Raw genomic sequence first — 23,217 nt, 5'->3', positions numbered from 1 at the left:
ATTAAAACAATACATGCTATACAAACCCTTCAATGTGTTTTTCATGTGTAAATTATTTGTATTCTTTGGCACGTGAAAGCTTACTTTGTCTTGCTTTCTAATTGAGTTAACAAGGATTTGTATCTCATTGTCTTGTGATAGGATAGGAAAAAACAATCTCGGGTAAAACCAGTTTCAGTCTTTGGAAGAACTGATCATTCTTAGGGACTGGTGCCACTTTTGGAAAACCTAAGTGAACTGCTCGTGGCAATAGGTAGCAGGTGCTTTCTAGGTTGGCAAAAAAAAAAAAAATGGATAGGAATCCCAGAAATGCTTGTGAACTCTTCTCATTGAAAGTAGCACGCTTCCAGTTGGAGACAGGCATTGCAGCAGTGATTTACAGTATCTCAGCTCTGACTAACAGCAAACATTGGGAAATCACGGTTTCCTTTTTTTGGTGCTAAATGAATCCATTTCTGTCCTTTAAAATTGTCTTTAAATGCAAGTTCCAGCTGTTTGGCTAGCACACCAGAAAGAAGCATCACTTCCATGTAGTCAGGCTCTCTGAAGGCCATGTTGCTAACAAGAGGTAATGCAACACCTGGTGTGAAGTCAACAACAAAAACAATTCCAGTGCAGTTGTGTCATTAATGATCGTGAGATACAACATAACGATATTTCTGAGCCCAGCCGGACTGGTTTCTGTTCCCACATGAGAGCTATGTAACGACTTTAAAAAGGTACCTGGAATAGGTGCCATGTGCAGCTTTCCATTTGGCGCCTCTGACAACAGGAGGAGATCTCTGTCTGATGGTGATATATAAGGAAAAACTGTACTAATACATCCCCGCAAGCAGGGCAGGTACAGTGTCTGCATAACCGGCAGTGTGCATAGACTGTCCGAGGTGTGGGGTACAAGGGAACGGGAGATGAGTTCTGGCCAGCAATATGCAGGTAAGAATGCTGCTTGCAGTCTGCTTGCAATGGCTGAGCAAAGTCTGCCAAGATCTGCCTGCAGCCTCTGCAATGGCCAATGTGAGGATATCCCTTGTCTGATCTCCACTTGAGTGGATTCCAAAGCATCTTCCAAAGCATGGCTGCAACCAGGTCAACAAAACTGACTCTAACAGCTCTCAGCATAGATGCTGGCATCCTGAGCCTTCTGCTCTGCTGCCTGCACCTCTTTTGTTGAGGGAGCATAGCTGAAGATTTCCTTCAAACCTTGTCATCCAGCAAGGGACAGGATGTGCTGCTGAACAACTAAGTGAAGAGGAATTGTGTTCAGTCTGCCTGTATCAGAAGGCAGCTTCTGAGTGCAGTCAACCATTCTCTCTGCCACAGGGCTCCTTCAGTTGTCAGCAGTAGGACAGGACTGAATTCTAGCATGAGGCCCCAGCTCCTGGCCAACTGGAAACTAGTTCTGAGGTAGCAGCTTTCCCCCCCCTTTTCTTTCCTCTCCATCGAGCTGAGGAAGCAGTTTGTGCAAGCATCCAAGAATATGCACTTACTCCTTTAGCAGGACTAATCTGGTTCAGTAATGAGAGTCCCTGAGCCTGGCTGATGAGTTGTTCCTGAAGGGAGCAAGGGCTAACACCGTATCTGTTCCAGGCTTGCCCTTTGGTTAGGTTATACTTGCAAAAATCATTGATGTGGCCAACAAGGCAGAACAGCTGGAAAGGCTATGATACCATTCCTAGAGGAGCAGCTGACAAAAAGCAGTTGGTCGAACCATAATTTTGAGTGTTTGGCTGTAGGAGATTTACCCACCCTTGCTAGTAAGCAGTAATTTTAACTGCCATTTGTTTGGCATGGTTGACAGGAAATAAATGGTTAACCTCCCTGTTAAGGGAAGGATATCATGTAAATAAGAGAACTCTACATCGGAAGTATTTTAGAGAACTGCATGGGTCTGCCTACAGCTGCCTTTATAGGCACTGCTCTATTAGTGATGGAGACTGCACTTTTTGACACATGGAATCAGATTTGTGCCAGGAGGTGGCAGCCGTGTGCAGCTGATCGAGAATTAGAAACTGCTGGTGAAGTACCCACTGTGATAGAGCCCTTCTTTCTGCTGGAAAGCAAGAAGTCCTGTCTGACCTTGCAGATTTAAGAAAGGGACAAATTAGTTTCCAGCTGAATTTTAGAAATATGCTTCTTTTCTCTTTTCCATCCCTTTCCACCCAGTGGAAGAGGTAGGCAGGAGGAGATGAAGATGAAATGCTGTCCCAGTGCCTTGCTCAGCAGCACAGTCTATAGTGCTGATGCAGTCCTGAGGCTGTGCAGTAGGTCACTTGTCCCCGGGGTGGCCTGGGATGCTTTCTGAGCCTTGGCACTTGTCCGTTAGGTTAGATTGCAAGAGGCTGGAAATAAGTAGTGCTCCCATACAGGATTATTTAGTAGAAAAGAGGTTAAAAGAAAAAAGGCGGTTTGCTTCCTAGATTAAGTGAAGAGGCGTAGGAAACTAATGCCATTTGTGTGTTGGACTTAAATGTCAGGATTTGTGTGGACTCCTAAAAGACCAGCTCTGGTGTGAAGTTCACACTGGTTGTATCCTGGTTGACCTTGGCCTTTGTGGAAGGAAAGACGGAAAGCCAGTCAGCCATTACAAAGTCCTCATGAAGTAGTTGGCCTTGCTGCAGAGTGAAGGTGAGGGGAAGACAAGGGCCTGCTTCAGGGAAGAGTCAACCAAGCTGACTGACCCTTTAGGCTGGTTTAGCTTGCCTGCTAATTGCGTGGCAGAATGGTGTTACTGTACTCCTGTGGGTAGTGGTCTGCCCATCAGTGGGGTTTCTGGGTGACCCCGTCAATAGTTCCTGTGGGCTGTGATGGGCTGAGCTGCGCCCCTAGGAACTGCAGGCACGTGTCTGTTGTACTGGGCAAGTCAGAGGAGCTAAGACAGGCATCAACACCAAAGGGTCTTATTTAAGGTTGTACCTGCATGATTTAAGTGGAACAGTACTAGAGAGCTGACTTCAGCCAAGACATTCAGCCTGGTTTGATACCACTATGTTCACGGGGAGGCAGTTGTGTGCACACATGGGGCAATGCCTACACAAGGACCCAGAATCGCTTTGCTGTGGCTCAGAGGCACGTGCCTCTGGCCTCAGCATTAATTGCATAGCAATTGGGATGCGTGCTTTGTTCTTTACTTCTGGTAGTCCCTTCTCTCCCATGATGTGAAATGTATTAAAAGTAGGTGAGGGATAGACAGGCTAATATGAAAATTAAGTTTTGGTAAAGTAAAAAGCAGTGTAAGGAGGAAAATAGGCAAAAATGCCCTCTGCCTCCCCTTGCTCTGTTCTGAATATCTCAAGTAATCAGAAGAGCGGGTATCTTTCCAGATAGGGTATGTTACCAGTGATCAGGCTTAAATGTACAGCTAAGCAGAAGACCTACAGTTTGTAGCAGAGATTTAACTTTACTTTACGGCTTAACTGGTTGGGAAAATGAGGTAATGACAGCAAAATCCAAGTAAAAAATAATGGGATCTTTAGATGCTTTTGGTTTCTGCCACTTGGTGCTAAGCAAGTTAAAAATGAACGCCAGAAACTGGAGTTAAAGCCATGATGTTATGTGTTTGAATTTCTTGGCTGTCTATCAGTGAGACGTATCCAAGCATGAGAGTGGTAAACAGTTATACTTTTCTAGTAGCAGATTTTTTTTTTTCTTAGAAACTACAGCATGACTTGGATATTAAAAATATAGTCTCATCCTTTGAGACTAAAACAAAAAACAATTTCCTGCCTGAAGTTTTAACAATTTCAGCAAACTCAAGAGCCCTGTAAATCAAAACCACTGGCAAAGTTCCTCTTTTCAGAAAAGTAGCTGACTTATCGTTTCATTTATCTGTCACAGGAAAAAAGGGAACTCCTAGCATTTGTATTGCAAAATGTTTTCTCCATTTTTCATTAGAGGTTATTGACCTGATTCTTTTCATGTTGAATGAAGCAACATGTAGATTAATGCCTTCCTCTTCTTCATAATCTGCTTCAAATGAGGAAGTTTGTTTATTTTAATGAAGTAATTTCAGTTATACTTAGCAACCTTTTTCTAAATCTTAAAGCATTATATCTTTCAATTTAAAATATTTTAAGGAGCTTTCTACTGTAAAAGGTTGCACAGACAATGTCAACTTAGATACTTACTGCCTTATGTCTGACTTTGCAAATACAATCTTTTTCTGTTTAGTGATTTCCCCCCCCCCCCCCCCCCCCCTTTAAATGAGCAAATTGAAAAAGAAATCTGGAAACACTAACTCTCACACAGCTGCTATGTGAACTACCTAACTCTCTGGGATGGTGGTAGAACTGACAGCTTGGTGGCAGTCTCAGGTTATACTTTATTGTATTACCCAGGGTGGTCCAACAATAAAATGTGCATTTCTTAAATACCATGCCTCAGTGTGCTGCGATGGCAGGAGGCGAGTGTTGATGCTGGGATCCAGCCTTCTGTTATGTTCTGGACTGGAGTGGGGGATGTCTGACAGGAGGTTACACCCTTCTATTTTGCAGCCTGTTTCCACCGTTGTAGAACTTAGATCCTTCACTGCCTTCTAGCTGTTCTCTGCTGCCCTTGAAGGGGAGATGCACAGACACAGGTGCTGTCCCTCGCCCTCGGTTGTGGGCTTTTTCCTGTCACCATATCTTCTTCTGCACTGTTTTCTCCAGTCGTCTTTCCCTATCTAGTTTCTCCCGCCTTCCTCCTTCTTTCCCAATCTCCTATCATCAATCTTGAATCTCTCTTAATGGAGGTGCAGTGCAGCCACCGAACCTTCAGCCTCACCCCTCTGGGTTTTTCCCTTGGTAGGAAAGAGGTTGCCTCCTCTTTTGGATGTCTGGAAGTAAGCATGGAAGATGCTTCCTTATCTCTGTTCTTGTGCTCTGAAATATAGCAATTCACACCAGAGAGAAGTGTGGGGAAGGCTCAGACCCTGTAGGAGCTGGGTTGAGATATGTCTAGAGCACATGGGTGATATGGGTTTAACTGCCAAGCTCTGGCAAGCCTCAGTAGGCAGTTTCAGGAGTCATTATCTTGGTTAAGCCAAGTAAAGGAGTACCCAAAGGCACCCTAAAACCAACCTGAAACAACTTTTCCAAATTCCAGGTTGTTGGGTTTTTTTTAGTGATTAGGTTTTATTTTATTACACATGGTGGGAATTATCTTCCTCAGCCATCTTCTGAGAAACAGTTGAACTCTTCCAAAATAGCTAAAATCTTCCAAAATAGCTAAAATTTTCCAAAAACGCTGCACTCATTGCAGACATCTGGGAAAACTTCCCAATACTAACTTGGCAAAGATACAGCAAAGAGAAATAAGTCATAGAAGGGAAGTTATTGAGCAGTTTTTAATTTTAGCTTTTGCTGCGTATGCAGAGCTGTCTCAGTGTTGGCCTTTTGGAGCAGAGTGCGCTGACCTGGAGTCTATGTTGGTACCGGAGAAGAACTATTGAACCACAAATCCAAAACAAATCTATCCAAAGTCTGGTATTTGCCTTGACCTTCAAGGATTAGATGAGTATGTGCTCTTCATAGCACAAGCTATGGCCTTAAATATTTAGTTCATCGAGATGGGAGCCTGCAGTCAGGATGTGTACACCTGCTCTTTGTAAAGTGAGGCCTCTGTGCGTTTCTGATCATCTGGGGTTTTATTTCACATAAGCAATACATAGTTCATGTAGCATGCCTGCATGGAAAAACGGGGTGGGGCGGGGGGGAACACAAGCTCCTAAGGAATTTACATGGAAAGTACTAGAAACCAAACATGCTTTCACTTGGATTTTTCTTTTTTTAAGTATAATTGAAAAAGGCAAATAAATGAGTAAAAGCACACTCTGCTGTGACTGGAGATTTATTATGTTGAAGACTCTTAGTTAAGCCAACTGAGTGATTTGGTACATATTTCCAGTTGTATTGGACTGCTCTGAAACTAGGCAGTATTGATGGCCTCTGTCATGACTTTCTGTAATGACTTTTCTCTTCTAGACCATGCGCAGGTCTGAAGTGGTAGGAATTGTTTTAGGTTGGGTCTGTCTCTGTGTAGCAGCTCTCTTGAGAGCTATTGAATCCACTTTTCTACGGAAGGTAGCCTGTCATGAATACAGGTGTTTTACCAGCCTGAATCTGAAAGAATGAAGAGCATTACTGGACATCTCAATCATAAAGTCCTGCTGTTGATAATTTTTATGATTTTTGTCACTTTGCCATTGTTCTGTCATTCTTATTCTTGTATGCTTTTATCTTTTTTGATTGGGTAGGCTTTTTTGTTGGTTTATTTTGTTTTGCTAGGGAGCTCTGTAAAGCTACCATCTCATGAGCATTTTGTTACTCACATTGCATTCTTGTACTGTACCAGAGTTGATGACCATGTTCCATCGGTGGAAGAGATGAGTGAAAGCCGCTGGCTGTATTTCAGGTGACACTGTGCTTTCCTTTATACCAAATTAACCTGGTGCTTGGCTTTCTTCGTCTTTATAACACTAAGCGTGTGCTCTTTTTCTATACTATGGCATGCTGCTGCTGCTTCTCCTTCTCTGCAGAGTGCCATAGGCGTTCCTCAGTTCTGAGTCTGTTCTCTTCTTTTGAGCTGGGAGAGTGTGGATCACTCATCATGTCTTTAGCTTAAAAAAAAACACAACAAAACACACAAAACACCACATCCTTTAACTCTTGTGTATGGGTAATTAATGAAGCAAAATTAGCGTCTCTGGCCTGGGAAGACTTGAAAGCTGATAAATCATGGATGCGATCCTATGATCCTTAATCACACAGGTATTCTTAAGTATTCCTTGGGGTTACTTCATACAACTGTTCAGGTTGACAAGGTGACCCGCTTAGTGAATGAGGGGAAGGCTGTGGATGTTGTCCACTTGGAGTTTAGTAAGGCCTTTGACACTGTCTCCCACAGCATTCTCCTGGTGAAGCTGGCTGCTCACAGCTTGGATAAGTGCACTCTGCGCTGGGTTAAAAACTGGCTGGACGGCCGAGCCCAGAGAGTGGTGGTGAAAGGAATCAAATCCAGTTGGTGGCCGGTCACAAGTGGTGTTCCCCAGGGCTCAGTGTTGGGGCCGATCCTGTTCAACATCTTCATTGATGATCTGGATGAGGGGATCGAGTGCACCCTCAGTGAGTTTGCAGACGACACCAAGTTGGGTGGAAGTGTCGATCTGCTGGAGGGGAGGAAGGCCCTGCAGAGGGACCTGGACAGGCTGGATCGCCGGGCTGGGGCCAACTGTATGAGATTCAACAAGGCTCAGTGCCGGGTCCTGCACTTGGTTCACAACAACCCCAGGCAACGCTACAGGCATGGGGAGGAGTGGCTGGAGAGCTGCCTGGCAGAAAAGGACCTGGGGGTGTTGGTTGACAGCCGCCTGAACATGGTGCAGCTGTGTGCTCAGGTGGCCAAGAGGGCCAATGGCATCCTGGCTTGTATCAGGACTAGTGTGGCCAGCAGGAGCAGGGAGGTGATAGTGCCCCTGTACTCGGCACTGGTGAGGCCACACCTCGAATACTGTGTTCAGTTTTGGGCCCTTCACTACAAGAAGGCCATCAAGGTGCTGGAGCGTGTCCAGAGAAGGACAGCGAAGCTGGTGAAGGGTCTAGAGCACAAGTCTTATGAGGAGCGGCTGAGGGAGCTGGGGTTGTTTAGTCTGGAGAAGAGGGGGCAGCGGGGAGACCTTATTGCTCTCTACAGCTACCTGAAAGGAGGTTGTAGCGAGGTGGGGGTTGGTCTCTTCTCCCAAGTAACAAGGGACAGGACTAGAGAAAACAGCCTCAAGCTGCGCCGGGGGAAGTTTAGGTTGGATATTAGGAAAAACTTCTTCACTGAAAGGGTGGTCAGGCACTGGAACAGGCTGCCCAGGGAAGTGGTTGAGTCTCCATCCCTGGAGGTATTTAAAAGACGGGTAGACGTGGTGCTTGAGGACATGGTTTAGTGGTGGACTTGGCAGTGCTAGGTTAATGGTTGGACTCGATGATCTTAAGAGTCTTTTCCAACCGAAACGATTCTATGATTCTAGATTGGAAGGGACTTCATACATGATTTAGCCCAGCCTCTGTGGGGTTATATTTTAAAAACTGAGGGTTATCACATTGCTTTATAGGAAGATGCTAAAAAAAGTGGACATAAACCAGAATCCTAGTCTTCTCTAGTTGATGGTTTCTAGAACTGGTACATGGATAGAGAAAGAAGGGAAGGAAAAAAAAGCTGTAACTGGCATCTATAGGAGAGTGTGTATTTGTATGCACGTGTGTGTATATATATAACTATATACAGAGTATTTATATAAAGAAAACTCTTTGGGGTGGGGCAATGGTAAGTTTTTCATGTATCCTGTCACACTTGAAGGTTCCCAGCGAACTACTAAATTTGCCAGAGATGCAGTACGTTAACTTGCACAGAGAATTTGAGAACTATTACAGTCAGTCTTGGTTGTTGCCACACTAATTACATATGCTAGAACGTAATAAAGCCTGGTATTTGGTAACTTGTCATCTATGTGTTGCAGGGCCTTGGAAAGGTTTTTGACGTATAAGAAGAAATGGTTCCACCCGTTTTAAAATTACATAGTGGAGAACTTGAAGTAGTTCTATCTGCTTTTTTTACCATTCTTTTCCATACACTGAGTTTCCACTTTGCGTTCTACGTTTTGTGTGTCAACCATTTTCTACCACACTACTTATGTTACTGAATTATACATAGGCTTAGTGTTTGAGGGATCAAATCTGAGTAAGTGCTCTCCTACATGTGATGCTGAAGTTCTAGCTGGAACTAAGGACCAAGAAGGTCAGGAGTCAGTTAAGAGCAGAAACACAGTGCTTTTGGTATTGGGCATTAGGAGCTCAATGGTAGTCCCTTTGCTATTACAGAGTTCTTAAAGTGTGAAAAACCTTTTATGCCTTAAAAACAAAAAAAAAAATTTTAATTAGGGAGGAGTGAAGAAGTATGCTTAAATTGGATTTTTACTCTAGCATACTCTTGTCTACAGATTCCTGTAAACTTCCCAAACCAGAAATAAAGATGGCTGAACTTTATGTACTAATAACTGTCTGTACTGAAGTATTAAGGTATCTATCAAATACCAAATTGATGCCAATGGGGGACATAGATGAGTTTTTCACCAGTTTTGGGACATACAGGCATTGTTACAGCTGAAAGACTGCTCATTTTCTTCATCTGACACCTGCTTTTTAAGAGTTACATATTTGAATTGGTATTGTACATGTGCGGGGAATCCACACGCAACTGCTGCAATGGGCTTTTCAGAAAGGGTAGAGGGGAAAACAAAGATGCTTGCTGGCATCTGCACTGCCCTGGCCTTGGCTGTCCCACAGCCTACGTGCCCCCCAGTCCTCCTCACGCAGTCCGTGCCTCTTCAGCAAAACACTGTTTTCAACCAGAGCTTGCTTGCTCACCTGCCTTTCTGCTAGGGGGTTTGAGCAAAACACCACCGTCATTAGGGAGGCTACCCTCTCTGTGCCACTGCTCTTTGAGAGGGGATCTGCATAAATCAAACCAGTAACAATTTTTCTTAATTTAAAAACTGGTTAAATAAATGAGAATTGATATTGGCCTTTACAGCATATTTAAATTACAGGAAGCTTTTTAAATGTACTTAAGGATGTGAAATGGATTTTTTCTTTTAACCACCAGGAAAAAAAATAGGTTGAAGACATACATGCATCAGCTTTACTTGTGCTTTTAATTATGGAAGTAGTTAAGTAAGGACGAAGTAACTAAATGTTTTCTGTGCTTCTCTTCACTCTAAAGGAGGTTGGGAATGACTTGACTGGTTTTGGTATTGTTTTGTTTCAGGTGATAAAGACGAAACTTTGTTAGAAATTTGGGGGCAGGGCCTGCAAAAATGTGATGCTTGTCATGAAACCAGGGTCTATATACTGTGAAACAGGCAGACTTGCTACAAAAAAAAAAAAAAGCTTCCTATACAATTCATGCTAGAGTAGAGGATAAGAGACACAGGATGCTGGTTGAAAGATACAAAAAAAATAGTAATGGGAATTCAAAATAGTAATGTATTTTGTGTTAATCTGTGAACTGAGGAACACACTTTGAAACATGAACTTAAAAAAAAAAAGTGATTTATAGAAAAGAATTATTTAGAAATACTCAAAATATAAATTCACCTGAAGAATAACTTTGGAAAAAAAAAAAAAAAGTAAAATGGACAAGTCTATGTCGATGTACTATTTCAATATTGAAAGAAATCTCTGTAGTAAGAATTTTTTTTTTTCTAAAAGTTGACCCATTTTAATATAGAAAAGTGCTCTCTCCCTCTTCAGCACAACAGTGAACCCAAATACTTGGCCTGTGGTGTACTGTGACTTTTCACTCAACAGTATGGTCATCCTGCTTCGGTCTTCCACTAAGCTCCCTTCCCCTGCCTAAGGGCAGTTAAAATCCCCCAAACAAATGCACAACCTTGTAAGTCAAGTAAAAGCTGAGACATTCTGAATTGTTTGGTTTTCTTATGTACTGTGAAGTGAATGGGTAGCCCACTGAGTTGAAACTATTTAGGGAATGCAAGCTATGTTCATCTTCTGGAACGAGCTTCTTGAGCTCCCTCTTCATATTTCCAGCTGCACGGCTAACATGAGCGTGGTTGCTGTGCATAGTGTGTTGAACCTCCCCAGTGTCCAGATGGAGTCTGGAAAGCCACAAATCTTTTTTTTATTTTTATGTGTATTTATAAAGGAATGCACAATCTTACATATAATGCCGTACAGAGCGAGTTTCCTGACATTGCTTGTCAGTTTTCTGCATAAGGCTTCATTAGGTAACTTGTTTCTCTGCAGAAAACCATTCTTACCATGTCTTCACTGCTTAGTGATAGACTAAGCAGTAACATCTAAGTTCTGGTAACCTTTCAGAGCTCTTGTGTGTGGGGTTTTATTTTAGCATGTATTACAATCCAGTACCCAACCTGTTTGTCCAGTGTCCCCTTAAACTGGTGAAGCTTTTTAGTCTGGAGGCTGGTCATTGCCGATAAATTCCCAGGCCAAATGTGCCGAAGGGTTAAGATGACTCTGTATGTGGGGAAAAAACCTGAACATAATTACAAGGATTAAATACCTATCTTGGATAGGAGCACTATATGAAAGAATGGTTCAGTAATAAGATACTCGCTAACTATGCAAAAGTGAGTAGACAGTTTCTTATTAACATATTATTTTGTAATCATTACCATCTCATTATACAGACCCTCCCTCACTCAGGTGGGAGGCTGGACTATGCGGACCTCTTGTTAATCCACTGCGGCTGTGTTGTGTTAGGTGAATGAAACTTGCAGCAAATTAATATTATGAGTCTTTAAAAGTATTTTTGTTGCTTCACACAGTGCATTAAAACTTGGTGTGTGTGTGTGTGTGGCTTTTTCAAATCATATAATTGAGCCATTCTCAGGCCTATCTGGCATCTAAGTTATTTGCTGTGTCAAATATTTAGGCTGGGCTTATCCTTAGGCTCTGGTTTCTTGCTGCTGGACATAAGGGATGCTCTCCACTGAAGCGGATGCCACCCACAGTTCACCTTTTAAGCCAAAAATAGTATTTGCCAGTGTCCTAGGAGAATTGGCAACAAAGGTAAGCAGTTAAAGTTGATGCCGAGATGGAGTTGAAGGTGTTACCTACAGGTAATTGCTGCTTGAGTGAAAAAGTATCTTGTTTATAGCTATGTAACTGCAGGGGAATAATAGACAGCTCTTCCTCAAGCTATTCTTATAGCTTCTCTGAATGCAGCTTTGCTGGGTGCTTAAAGTGCTTTTAAAATGCATTCTGCCAAGCTTACAGCATTTGCAACCCTCCGTAACACCACTTGCTTTGTTTTCCTAATGTTCTGTAGGGTTGGGGTTGACCCAGATCAGGATCCTCCACCTACTAATGACAGCTTTCAAGTCTTACAAGGAGTAAGTAATTACATAACTTTTCCATTAGGCTGATCTTATTTTGTAACGGAGACGATAAAGAACTGCAGAAGCTATGAGCATGGATAAAACCTTTCTCTCCTAGCTGGGAAGTCAATAATGCATTTTACTTTATTATATTCAAGTTATGCCTACTGAAAAACATTCTGTGCTGTAGGGTGTAATGCTGCAGCATTCAAATTTTTGTATATACGTGTGTGTATATATATATATATATGGCATCAAAAAACATCCCAAATCTACTAATATAATCTATTTAATAATGTGCTTTCCTCTTCCCCTACCCACCCAACATGCTTGCTTTTAACATGCTACAGCATAAACAGTCCTCCCCAAGACTGACCCAGAGATAATCCTCTTGGCTTCTGTTCAATAATTGATAACAAATTTTGGCCCTTGGACTTGCTTAGAATCAAAGATTAAGATGCTAATCCAATCTCAACTCCTGTATACCATACCACAAGCCAGCTGGATCTTGCCTGTGCTACCTACCACCTGTATGAGGCAAAAGGAGCACTGGAAAACTGTCATTTATATTCGGGAAACTGCTGCTGTGAATCTTGAGTGCAGCTTTCTATGCGTCAGTAACAACCCAAGAGTTGACTTTTTTCCCCTGCAATATGTTATTGGCAAACAAGACTATCGAAAGAATGTTGTTCATAGCAGAAGTTTCAGTTGTCGTCATCTATAAACTGAGTGAATTCACAGGAGTGAAAGGTCGGGGGCGGGGAGAACAACCCAACATTTCCTGAGGCGTAACTGGGACTTTCCTCTGTCCAGACCTCAGTTTACACTCTCCCAGAGTACTGCTTGACACTAGTTGTTCAGTAGCACAACTGGTTGCTTACGTAGCAACCTGCTAGAGGAAGTCGAATGGCAGGAAAGACGGATGACTTTGGACCCGGAGGATGCATAGGGTGCAAGTGGGTGAACTCTGCTTTGTAAACCTCAGATTGTATGGTGCTGGTGTTCAGGCTGGTCACAAATACATGCATGGGATACTTGCTGTATCAGGGATCAGCTTCCTTATTATTGGTTTCTTCTGCCTTGCCCTTTTTTTTTTTTTTGTCACAGATTGTACAGGTAAGAGTTACTTGCTCAGGAAGCATCTCCTTCATTGCAGAAACTGCATTAGGCACCTCTGTGTTCTTTGTAGAAGCCCCTGTGTCCAGCACACAAAATAGATTCTGAGATGGTGGGTTTGGGTACCAAAAAGGGTGAACTTGGTTTTCTAGCTATCTGGACACAACCACAAGGCCAGGCCTCAAAACACCTTCTACAATGAAAGCTACAGTTACTGCATAAAGCCAAGGTTAGGAAGTAGTAAGATGGCTTTGGCCAGTTCAGACTGAGCTTGTCAGTATTTGAGGAATTGCTTTAACAAGAAACAGAGCATGGGTATTCTGTTCTCATTCAGTGTCTGGGTGGAAATAACTTGTTTGCTTTTTTCCCATGTAAACATAGAGCACTTACCCATTTGTTTCCTTCTTTAGCTGTGCGTTGCATTCCTAATGGACTCCATTAGTCAGTTCCCTTTGGATTCCTCTTTCTTTCACCAAGCCAAGATTAGCAGCATGTCACAGTTAAAGAAAATACATCATTTGGGAGTGAAAATGTACTAAGCTTTAACTCTTGGTGGATCATGGATTTTTTGCAGATCAGAAATACACAGGGCAATCCCATCTTGTTCTTTTCTAGTAGTTTGGAAGATGATTCATAGAAGGCATTCTCACTTCATCTGTTTTCCTGTGTTTAACGTTGGCCTCTGGCCAAAAAAAAACCCAACCCAAAACAGTAACAAAAGTAAAAACAAATGCAGCTGCAGACCAGCTGGTGTGATGACTCGCAGCACAGTTAGTGAAGGGATTATATTTAACACTGTTTGCAGTGTTAGATATATCTGAGCTTGATCTAGAACTTAGGAAATTTGCATGACCTTCCTCAATTGTGATTTTATGCGGATTCCCTGTTAAGCGTGTTCTTTTAAGTGTAGTATTTTCCATCAGGTTTGCGAGAGTTTATCAGGTATGGTAAATGCCCTTATTCTTCCAAGGAAGCAATAGGCTTAAGGAAAGAACATCGAATAGACCTAGAGTTACGGAAGCCAAGCAAGCAATAAATAGGGATCAGGCTGGATTATTCCAGTTGATTTATTTGGGCAGGAGAATGGGGATGGGACACCAATGAGGCTTATTTGTCAGTTTTGGACTTATTTCTGTATCCATTACTGCATTAACTGTGCAATAAGCTTTTAGACTAAAGGGAACTTGGTGGTAGAGGGCTCATTAAGGTAACTTGAGGGTAATGAAGAGGGCCTACTTCTCTGCAGTCATTTCTGGTCTTTCTAGGGAAAGTAACCTTCTCAGTATAAGCATGTCTCTAAAATAGTTTTCTTCTGCAGTCCAAGTACAGTATTGAAGTAATTTGGCTTTTTTGGACAGGACATTGTAACGTGAATGATTGGAATGTGTGATTTGGGGTGTTTTTCCTGCCTGAAATCATTGAATATTTTTTTATCTTATTTTTAGGATGGCCCAGATTCTGAAAGAAGGAACAGAACAAAGCAGGAAAGTGCTTGGCTCTTCAGACTATGGTATAGCTTTGACCATAAGTATCCTTTTGAAAACACAGCTTAGCTTCAAGGCATGAAATGTTCACTTTTTTCCTTTCCATGTACCCATATGTAGCCTTAAGCACTTGAGAGAGTCACACAGGAGAAAAATCAAGTATTTGACAGGTTCAAGGCACAGAACTGAAGCTTGAACTTGCTGACTCGGAAGATGGACCTTTCCTTTCTCTAATGCATGGTATGTCACGCTTGCTGGAGGACAGAAACCAGTCAGTTCTAGGAGTTGAAGTTCCTTCCTAAACAATAAGACAGCCAATTAACTATTTCCGATCCTCTGATTTGTTCCATTAATCTGTTATCTTCACCGATGCTCATAGCAAAAACTAGTTTTCCAGTTCATTGTATGTGTCTAAGCCCCCACTCGTTGCTCTGATGAGCCATCTGCTTTTGTGATGAAGTCCTCTTTGGAAACCCATTGCTGATACAGGAAGTTCTGGAACTGAAAATCTACATGTGATCCAGCTTATTCCCTTCAGTATATCCAGAACTTCCTATGGGTGTTAAAGCAGAGAGTGTCCTTGTGTGTATATAGTACTGTACAACCTTTCTGAAGCTGCCATTATACTATTTAGATAGCCTTGTTTAAGCTTCTGAGCAATTTTTGTGTATCTGTCCTGTCTTTCATGCTTGTGGTTTTTTTAGTCTACTTAGCATATTCTTAATCGGTATGTCATACAGGTGCCCCTCCTTAACAGCTTACACTCACTTAGTGGAAAATGGCAAAGATAATCTGGTGGCCGTGGCGAGTTACTTATACCCAGAAATTCAAAGAAGTTTTGGTTCTTGGTTCGTAGTAATTTCTGGGGCAGTTAAATATATGTAAATACCTGGGCCTTAATCTTGTTGCAGCTTGCATCTGAGAAGTGAGTATTTTCACTGGGGTCTTGGCCATTGGTTGATGAGAGATTGCTGGCCTGGTTGGAGCACAGCAGTTTTCTTCCATGCCTTGTGCATCAAGATTTCCCACCCAGGGAAACCCAGGTATAGTGTTGAAAGCATTCAGATCCTATAGCACTTGTCTGTTCAGGATAAAATCTGTTTGTGACTGATACTTTCAGATGCAGTAGTATTGGGTCAAAGCCCAGGAGGGAGTGTGTGTGCTAGTTTAAATATTCATAAATGTAAGTGATTTCAAGTTAACACTTTGATTTGTAGCGGCTGGTGTCAGTGTATTGAGGTCAACTTTTGTTATTTAAAAAACAAAAAAACCAACTTTTGTGATAAGAGCACGGAAGGGTCTGGCTGTGGCTGACTGCTGCTTTTTTGTCTTTTTAAGAAGGAAGCAGAACTATCTTCTTCCCCCGCCCTTACAAGAGGTACGTGCCCAATGAAAAATGGAGTAGTTGGCAATGCTGACTTCCCCTCGGCTGGCGCTAGCACAAGGGCAGTCCCCAGCAGCTGCAGCAAGGGCGGGGGGAGTGCTAGGTGAAAATTACAGCTTAATTAGCTATTTCACAGAAATGTAAAGGATGCTGGTAGTGCACTTGCTTTTTCAGTGGTGACTAGCAATCTTTAGGGAAGGTTTCAGTGAAGTCTGTGCCAAGGAAACTGATGTCCAGGGGCAGAATTGCCTTCCTGTATCTTAGAGGTAAAATTCTGCTCCTTCTGTTGCAAGGAGGCATTCAGATAAACGTCAGCTGGGTGGCCTTAAATTGCATGGAAGGGATGATCTTTAGAACTGCCACCCATGGCTAAATGTAAAAAATATTTTTTGCTAATGCATTCACTTGGTTTGTGGGTAAAAAGGCAGATTGTCTCAAAATTCACTCTTTGCAAGGGAACTTAACTTGAGAAAGATGAAGTAAGATGCACTTGGCAGTGTGCTCCAATTGCCTGCAGAGCTCTGTGTGGATGGGTAACTGGGAACTTCATTCCTGTGGAATGCAGAGTTCATTGAATGTCATGGGCTGTTCCATGGGTTCACCCACAATTGTTAAACATGAAGAAAACTGCAACTTTGATGAAGTACCAGATGTCTTTTACTGGGCCTGTTTTATTACGACCAAGTCACTGCGTGCCTGTCTGCCACAGGGCAACGCAGAGGCTGGTAGGTTAGTGTAAGGGGGAGAGTTTATTTCTTTCCAGGACTGGGTGTAGCCACACTGTTACTGGGGGAGGGAAGGAGGAAATATAACTCTGCAGTGGCATAATCATGCTGCTACACGCTCAAGTAAACATGCTATGCCAGGCTCTGCTAAAACAGCCCCTCTTTTAACCCCAGCTTTCCCCCAAGCACCTGATCTGTTGAGAGCATCAGGGAAGCTGTGTTATATTTCACAAGTAGACTTGATTCTCTCTGTGCTTAGAGGCCTAAGAAAGTAACTAGAATACCTACAATATATATTTACATTTAAAATAATCAGACTAACTTAAACAAACAAACAAACCTTCTGGTCCTGATTTCAATGTTTGGAAGTCTTAGCACTTTCCTCCTGAGCTCTGTTCTTGTGCCAGTCAAGATCAGCATGCTGCTGTGTAGCAGGGACACCTTTTTTGACTCCTGGGTGTTTCCTCAGGCATATCCTCAGTCTGGGTACTAGTGTGACCAAATATGGCTTTACCTGGGGGCAGACCTATGAGGAGAGGTGTAAAGACACCTTCCTTTCCACCCGCCGTGGCCCCTCAATGTAATCGAGGTAGCATTGCCTGGGCAGATGTTTTCCTTCCAGGCTGTGTTACGTGCTTCTTGCCATACAGGTTTTCCTTTGCCTTTCTGAGGCTGTGGGTGGTATGTATATGTGCACTGCAGAGATGTCTTTGAGCCTTACCAGAGTAAGATCTCTGGTTGCATCTCTGTGGCTCAGTGACCAGCCAGCAGTGGACCAGTTCAGGTGGCTGCATTGCTTGGAGGATGTTGGATGGACAGTATTTCTTTATTTCTCTGTGTTGAGCTGTATGGGTGTGTCATCTTGTTACCTCTAGCTTGCAATCTCAAGACCATGCTCCCATCTGCAGAGCAGAGACACCATTGGACCTATTAACATTAAAGCACATGTACCTCTGCTCCTTTTGGCTCCAGAGAGCCCAGAAGCTGGAGATATGGCAACTGCTTGAAAATTTCAGAGAGGTAGGTAGTTCCCCTTGCAGTAAATGTGTGGGTAAAGAAACTGCCCTTAAAAGGACCAAGGGAAAAATGTTGGGGGGAGATGTTTTTCATTTATTTGTTTACAAATGCAGATTTTTTTTTCAATGGCTGTTTTATTGAGCAGCACATAGATCAAAGGCAGAACCACACTTATGTACAATTGTCTTTTTATTTTCATAGTGGTTTTTGAGCACTGATGTGTTTTCCTTAACTACTTAAGTTATTTAAAGCCAATTCTCACTCACAGTGGCCCTCCGTTAACCACAACTCTACCCAGCTGGTGTGGCCTGATAGCCCGCTGTCTGACAAGTCCCCAGGTTTATGATGTAAGTAGAATGACTCAATACTTCAGTGTTTTTGTTTTTTATTTAATTTCAGCAAAGCGGCTTTTTTTCCTTTTAGGCAGAAGGCTGGTATGATATACATACTGCAAGAAAGTGCTTGTTTGTCCTAGGCAGAAAAGATTTAAGATACTCTCCCCTGAGGCAACAGCTTCTCTTAGTGGAAATCAGAGATGATCTTATTGTTCAAATACTACATTTAAAAAAATAACATTTAAGGATATTGGAAAATTACAGGCATAGTCAATAAACCAGTTCAGTGAGTCACTTCAAAATATTCAGTCCCTTCTCAACACTTTTGGACAAGATTCTTTTCCTGTTACTACTAAGGCTGTGTTGAGGTCTCCTTCAGAGAAGACACTGACGCATTTACCCATGCCGGAAAGAAATCTGGTACAGATTCCCTTCGTTGTTTCCACTGTGAAATTTGAGATCATATTTCAGGAACTGTTAATCAGTTACTTATCTCAGTCTAGCAGGTCACTGTACTGTCTTTACAGCCATGTCTTGCAATAATTAATGCTTCATTCTCCTATTACTCTTGCAGGATCCTGATACATGTCATTCCTATCTGTACAGTGCTTCTGAAATCTACAACTTTTTATGAGCTGCTTGTAAATAAAACCATAGTACTGTGTGGCATCACTCAGGTTTGCAGGTTCTCTGGAATGGTAACATCTCTGCTATGTTCAAGTAGTCTTGGATCAGATTTCTATTTATCTTTTCCTAGAGAGTTATGAATTCCACTTGCAACTTTGAAATACTTTCCTGCATTTCTTTCTGGTATCGTTAGCATCTTTCTTCTACCTGATAATAAAATTCCAAAGAAATTTGAAATGTCTGCTGCCTATTTGGAGGTATTAGTAATGCAAGAAATTGGCCTTGTTCCCATCTTGGCAATGCCACTGGAGATCTTAAAACAGATCTAGTCTGGAAGGCATCCATCAGACCAATTAGCCTACTTGTGTCTTGCCCATGTATCTGTGTATGATCTTATAAGATTAGTTATCCAGTAACTGAGGATCTAACCAAAATGAACATGGAAGCTTTGGCTTTCATTTTCTCTAACAGTTGGGCCCTTTTTTTTTTTATTATTCTTTACTTCTCGTTCTTAGCTACTACCGCATGTGGAAACTTATTCTTTAATTGGATTGGTTCTGTCACACACACACACGCACACTCACTCTCTCCCTCTTGGGATGTTACCTTCATCATTAAAAATGCTTATAAGGCTGCATACTTTGTTAAGGTGTATAATGTGGAATTTTCACATTGTATTCTCTCTTCTTGTTCCTATTTCAGTGCATTGTTGCATTAGTCTTAGGAAAGAATATAATTTTGAGATTTTATTTCTAGTTTCTTTTCAAGATTTCCAAACTCTGTAGTTGCTTTATTGCTTTTCATTTCTTTGCATGACTGGCTTTGCTACAGTACTGTGACTATACCATTTTATTACTGGCTAAAAAGCTTGGAATCTTTTGCCTTCCTATTAAGTGCAGGTGAAGCAACTGAGAGCGCCATGTCTTTGGGGGGACAGAAACTGCTTGGAATAGTTGTGCTTTTGTGAGGTATTTCCAGGAAAATGGAATGATACATCTGAGAGAATTAAAGACTGAAGACTTTGAATTAAACAAACAAAATGTCTGTAAGCACTCAACAGAATGTAACATAGCTGGAAAATGTGTTTCAAAAAGAAGTAGTAAACCCTAGATCTCAGGTGCATGTCTGAGCAGTTACGACATCTACATAGAGAAGAAAGAGAAGAAAGCATACAAGTATGTGGCTGTACTGACTGTATATTTGTGTATTGTTTTCAGCTTTTGTTGGGCTTTTTCCTCTGGCTGTATTAAACATTATTTAGAATTCAGTTTCACTTCTGTGAGTGGGAGTACATCTTTTTAGTTAGATGCCAACGGGGCATTTTAAAGTCTGAAAGTCAGATAATCTTATTACATAGTCCACCTACAACCTATTCCTAAGAATGAGCTTGTGTCATCTAAACTCGAATTTACATGACGTACATGTAAGGCTCTGAGTCAGCATGCAGGGGTGAGGTACAGTGCATTTTTTCCAGAGCTGCTGTTACGGTTCCTTGCTGATGTTCTCCCACTGCTTTAAGACTGTGCCATTAGGCTCACCATTAAGTGTTTCCCACCCAAACAGAATCCAAGCTGCAACTTAAAAGCATAAAAGGCTGCTGTAGTTAGTGTTTAAAATAATCCTTTTCAAAAATTTACTTCTATTTTTCTCTCCTGGTGTTATCTTCAGTGCCTGACCATTTGGCAGGGCTTTCCAATTTATCCCAGGTCACCTTTTTTCTTCCCTTTTGACATGTCCTTTGAAACTTTTAGTAATTCTCTGTTTCATCAACCATTTATCCCATTTGGAAGAAGCATCTGTGTTATCACCTGATAAAACAAAACACTCCACTCCAGGGGGGGGGGGATTTTTTTTTTTTTTTTTTTTTTGCTTGTTTGTTCAGGGGTGTGTTTTCTGTCCTACACATGCTCCCACTTTTTTTTTTTTTTGAAAGTTTAGTTCTTGCACCGTACACAGTGTGACAACTTAGTATGAAAGTAGAGGGAATTGAATTATTTTTCTAAATAAGCAAACCCAGTAAAGAAACTTCATTTGCAGTTTATATAAATCTTGGAGGAGGTAACTCTCAAAATTGGTGAGAAAACTGTTCAGCCATGCCTCTCCCCTCCCTTTTCTTATTGCTTCTAGCTTCATGGCAAAGATTGTTTAGTTTCCTTGATGAATTTGAACTCAGCTGAGAAATAAACTCGTAAGGAGAGCATCAGGTTTAAGCTGTAATGTGTTTTGCATGCATACTACTTGATGCTTTTGTTTTGGAGCCACAAGATAAGTGACTTCTGATGCAAGTTTTGTCATCCGTGATGCCTGTGTTGTATTCAGCCCCAGCAGCCTATGTGGTGACTATCAGCACTTTGTATGTGCGGTGTACTTTACATGTGCTTCTTTTTGCACTGCCTTAGGAGGCAATAAAGACTGGCTTTGTAAGCAGTAACTCTAAATAAGCTTTAGCCGTTTTAACATCTCCATCGCGCGTTCTTAGGAGCATGAGCGGATTTTCCTACAAATGGGACAGAATGCTGTGAGGTCCCTCAGGGCTATGGTCAGCACGTCAAAGCAAAATTCAGTCTTTTGCAGGGTTTTGGATTTAAGTACTTAGCCATTCTAGTTTGTCAGTTTAAGTAGTGAAGTTCAGACCTATATTTTTTGAGTGAATTGCAGCTATTCCTACAGAACTGTAGGGGATTGCAGAGGCCAGTTTAGGGTTATTCTTGGAAGAATTTCAAGTCTCTAGGGATCTGCTTGGATACATTTCCTGTCTTTCTTGAAAGAATTGTTCGTGCTGCATGAAGCACAGTCGGTTTATTCACCCATCCTCTTTGCTTGCAAACATAGTAAATCCGTGTACTACATGGGATTGTTCATGGATGTTCTCTGGGGAAATATATGAAATAAATTGCCTGCTGCTTGCAGTGCTGTTCAGAAGTGAAATAAATAAGTGGAACTTGGCTCATACAAGTCAATGTTTGTTCACTATGTTGAGAGAAAGCTTAATGTTTTCTCTGGAACTGGTCGTGTTTATGTACATGTAAGCATAGCCTGGGACAAACCAGCAAAGACTGAGTTAAGACTTGCCATATAGTATAAAGCCGGTGGCCCTCTCCTTTCAGCATCGTGCTTCCAAGAGCTTTTCAGCATTTTGGGGAAGCTCAAGTGTAGTGTATGTGTTCTTACTGGTTTCTTATCTGACAGGTGGCTGCAAGGATTCACTGTTAAATAGGATTGTGGAGACCCGAGATGCTTTGGGAGCTTGCTGCAGCCACTTTATACGTGGCCCTGCTATTGCAATACCTCCTGGTGCGCTGTTAGCCCTGCCGTCCCCTCCTTGGCGCTTCTCCAAGGGCGAACACCATGAAAGGCAGCTTGTGATAGAGCTTCTCAACTTCTTCAACTTCTCAACTTCTTCGACTTCTTAAAACATAACCAGTCAACAGTCACAAACTGCTGGCTTCTTACTCATTTTTCTGCTTTTCATCTTTATTTGAATGTCTCTTCTTCAAACCCAGAATATATAGGGATATCAGGTTTTCTTAAACAGCTGATTATTTTGTGTACCTTTTTTAATCATCTTGTTTTTGTCCCTCAGACTTTCACTTTCTTGCAATGGAAAGCTTGTAAAGGCTGTTTCTGCCAGCTATAGCTGAACCCTGTAATTTCTACCTTTTTACTTTTTAAGACAGTGACAGTAGTTCAGTGTTTTCTTTGCAACTGAAGAAAGCAAGTGTCCTAAACTGTATTTGCTCTTTGAGAACAGTGCTGTCTATCACAGTAACCCTGTCTTTAATAAGCGACGATAAATTTGGATTCCATGAAGGTTCTGAGAAATTAGCATTCATTCTAAGGAGGGCTTGTCTTACACCCAACGCTGAACTGCACCACTTCTTTTGTTGGTTTTGGGAAACTCCTGACGCCTCTTCCAGGCCTCATTAGTTAAATATTCTGTATCATCTAGAGGCTTCTGCTGCTTTATTTTGGCTGATTATCGTTCTGAAATAATGACAGGAAGCTTTCCTAGGAAGTTTTATTTAGCCAGGCACTGCATTTTTCATCATGGACAGGTTAATCAGCGTTTTCAATCTCAAGTGCCCTGAGCTCCTGTTCTGCAATACAGGTAGGGCTTTCTGGTCAGGCTGATCACAGGCATCTTATCTCATGTAGCTTGTGCCCTCCTTCCTTTGACGAAGTGGAAGAAAATGATGTATTTTGAGAATGTAGCCTGATCGGTGTCCAGCCTACTGAGGGGAACAGCAATACACACACTTACATTTCAGCTCTTGTTAAGCAGTATGGAGCTACTCGCATGGGGAAATAATTGCTTTCAGTTGCAAGAAAGCAAGCTTATAGTACTGATAGGATTTCTTCAAATATGAGGAAGCCCTATTTTCTGACCAATTCAGCTGTTTTGCCTTTTATCAAGACCGTGTTAAACAGGAGTGAAACGATTGCTTCCTGTTGTATTATGCTGTGTAGAGAAATTGTTTTGTTACACTTCAGCAATTCCTAGTCTCTGACCATTTATTTCATCCCATCTCTGCAAAAATAAATTCACAGGGTTTCATAAGCCACTTTCTTAAATGATTTTTGGAAAGAAAACATATCAGAACTAGTTGCAAAACTATGAAGCAAGCACTTTCTTGTATCGTCTTTCATA

General features: G+C 41.8%; 1 protein-coding gene across 2 annotated transcripts in view; it reads left to right on the top strand.

Moving 5' to 3' along the window:
* Positions 1-23,217, top strand: part of SLC9A7 (solute carrier family 9 member A7) — a 77,340-nt gene that overhangs the window by 51,694 nt on the left and 2,429 nt on the right. The window contains exons 13-16 of one of the 2 annotated variants that reach the window (XM_082304710.1): positions 6,331-6,390; positions 11,833-11,896; positions 14,443-14,525; positions 17,849-17,954. In XM_082304710.1, the coding sequence (XP_082160836.1) occupies positions 6,331-6,390; positions 11,833-11,896; positions 14,443-14,525; positions 17,849-17,954 (313 nt within the window). The remainder of the gene's footprint in view (positions 1-6,330; positions 6,391-11,832; positions 11,897-14,442; positions 14,526-17,848; positions 17,955-23,217) is intronic. The other variant, XM_082304711.1, reaches the window with a different exon arrangement.

Source organism: Platalea leucorodia (assembly GCF_965183815.1).
Source record: "Platalea leucorodia genome assembly, chromosome: 2".
NCBI classification, from domain to species: Eukaryota; Metazoa; Chordata; class Aves; order Pelecaniformes; family Threskiornithidae; genus Platalea; species Platalea leucorodia.
The sequence above is the reverse complement of the archived record's forward strand: the minus strand, read 5'-3'. Positions and strand labels throughout refer to the sequence as shown.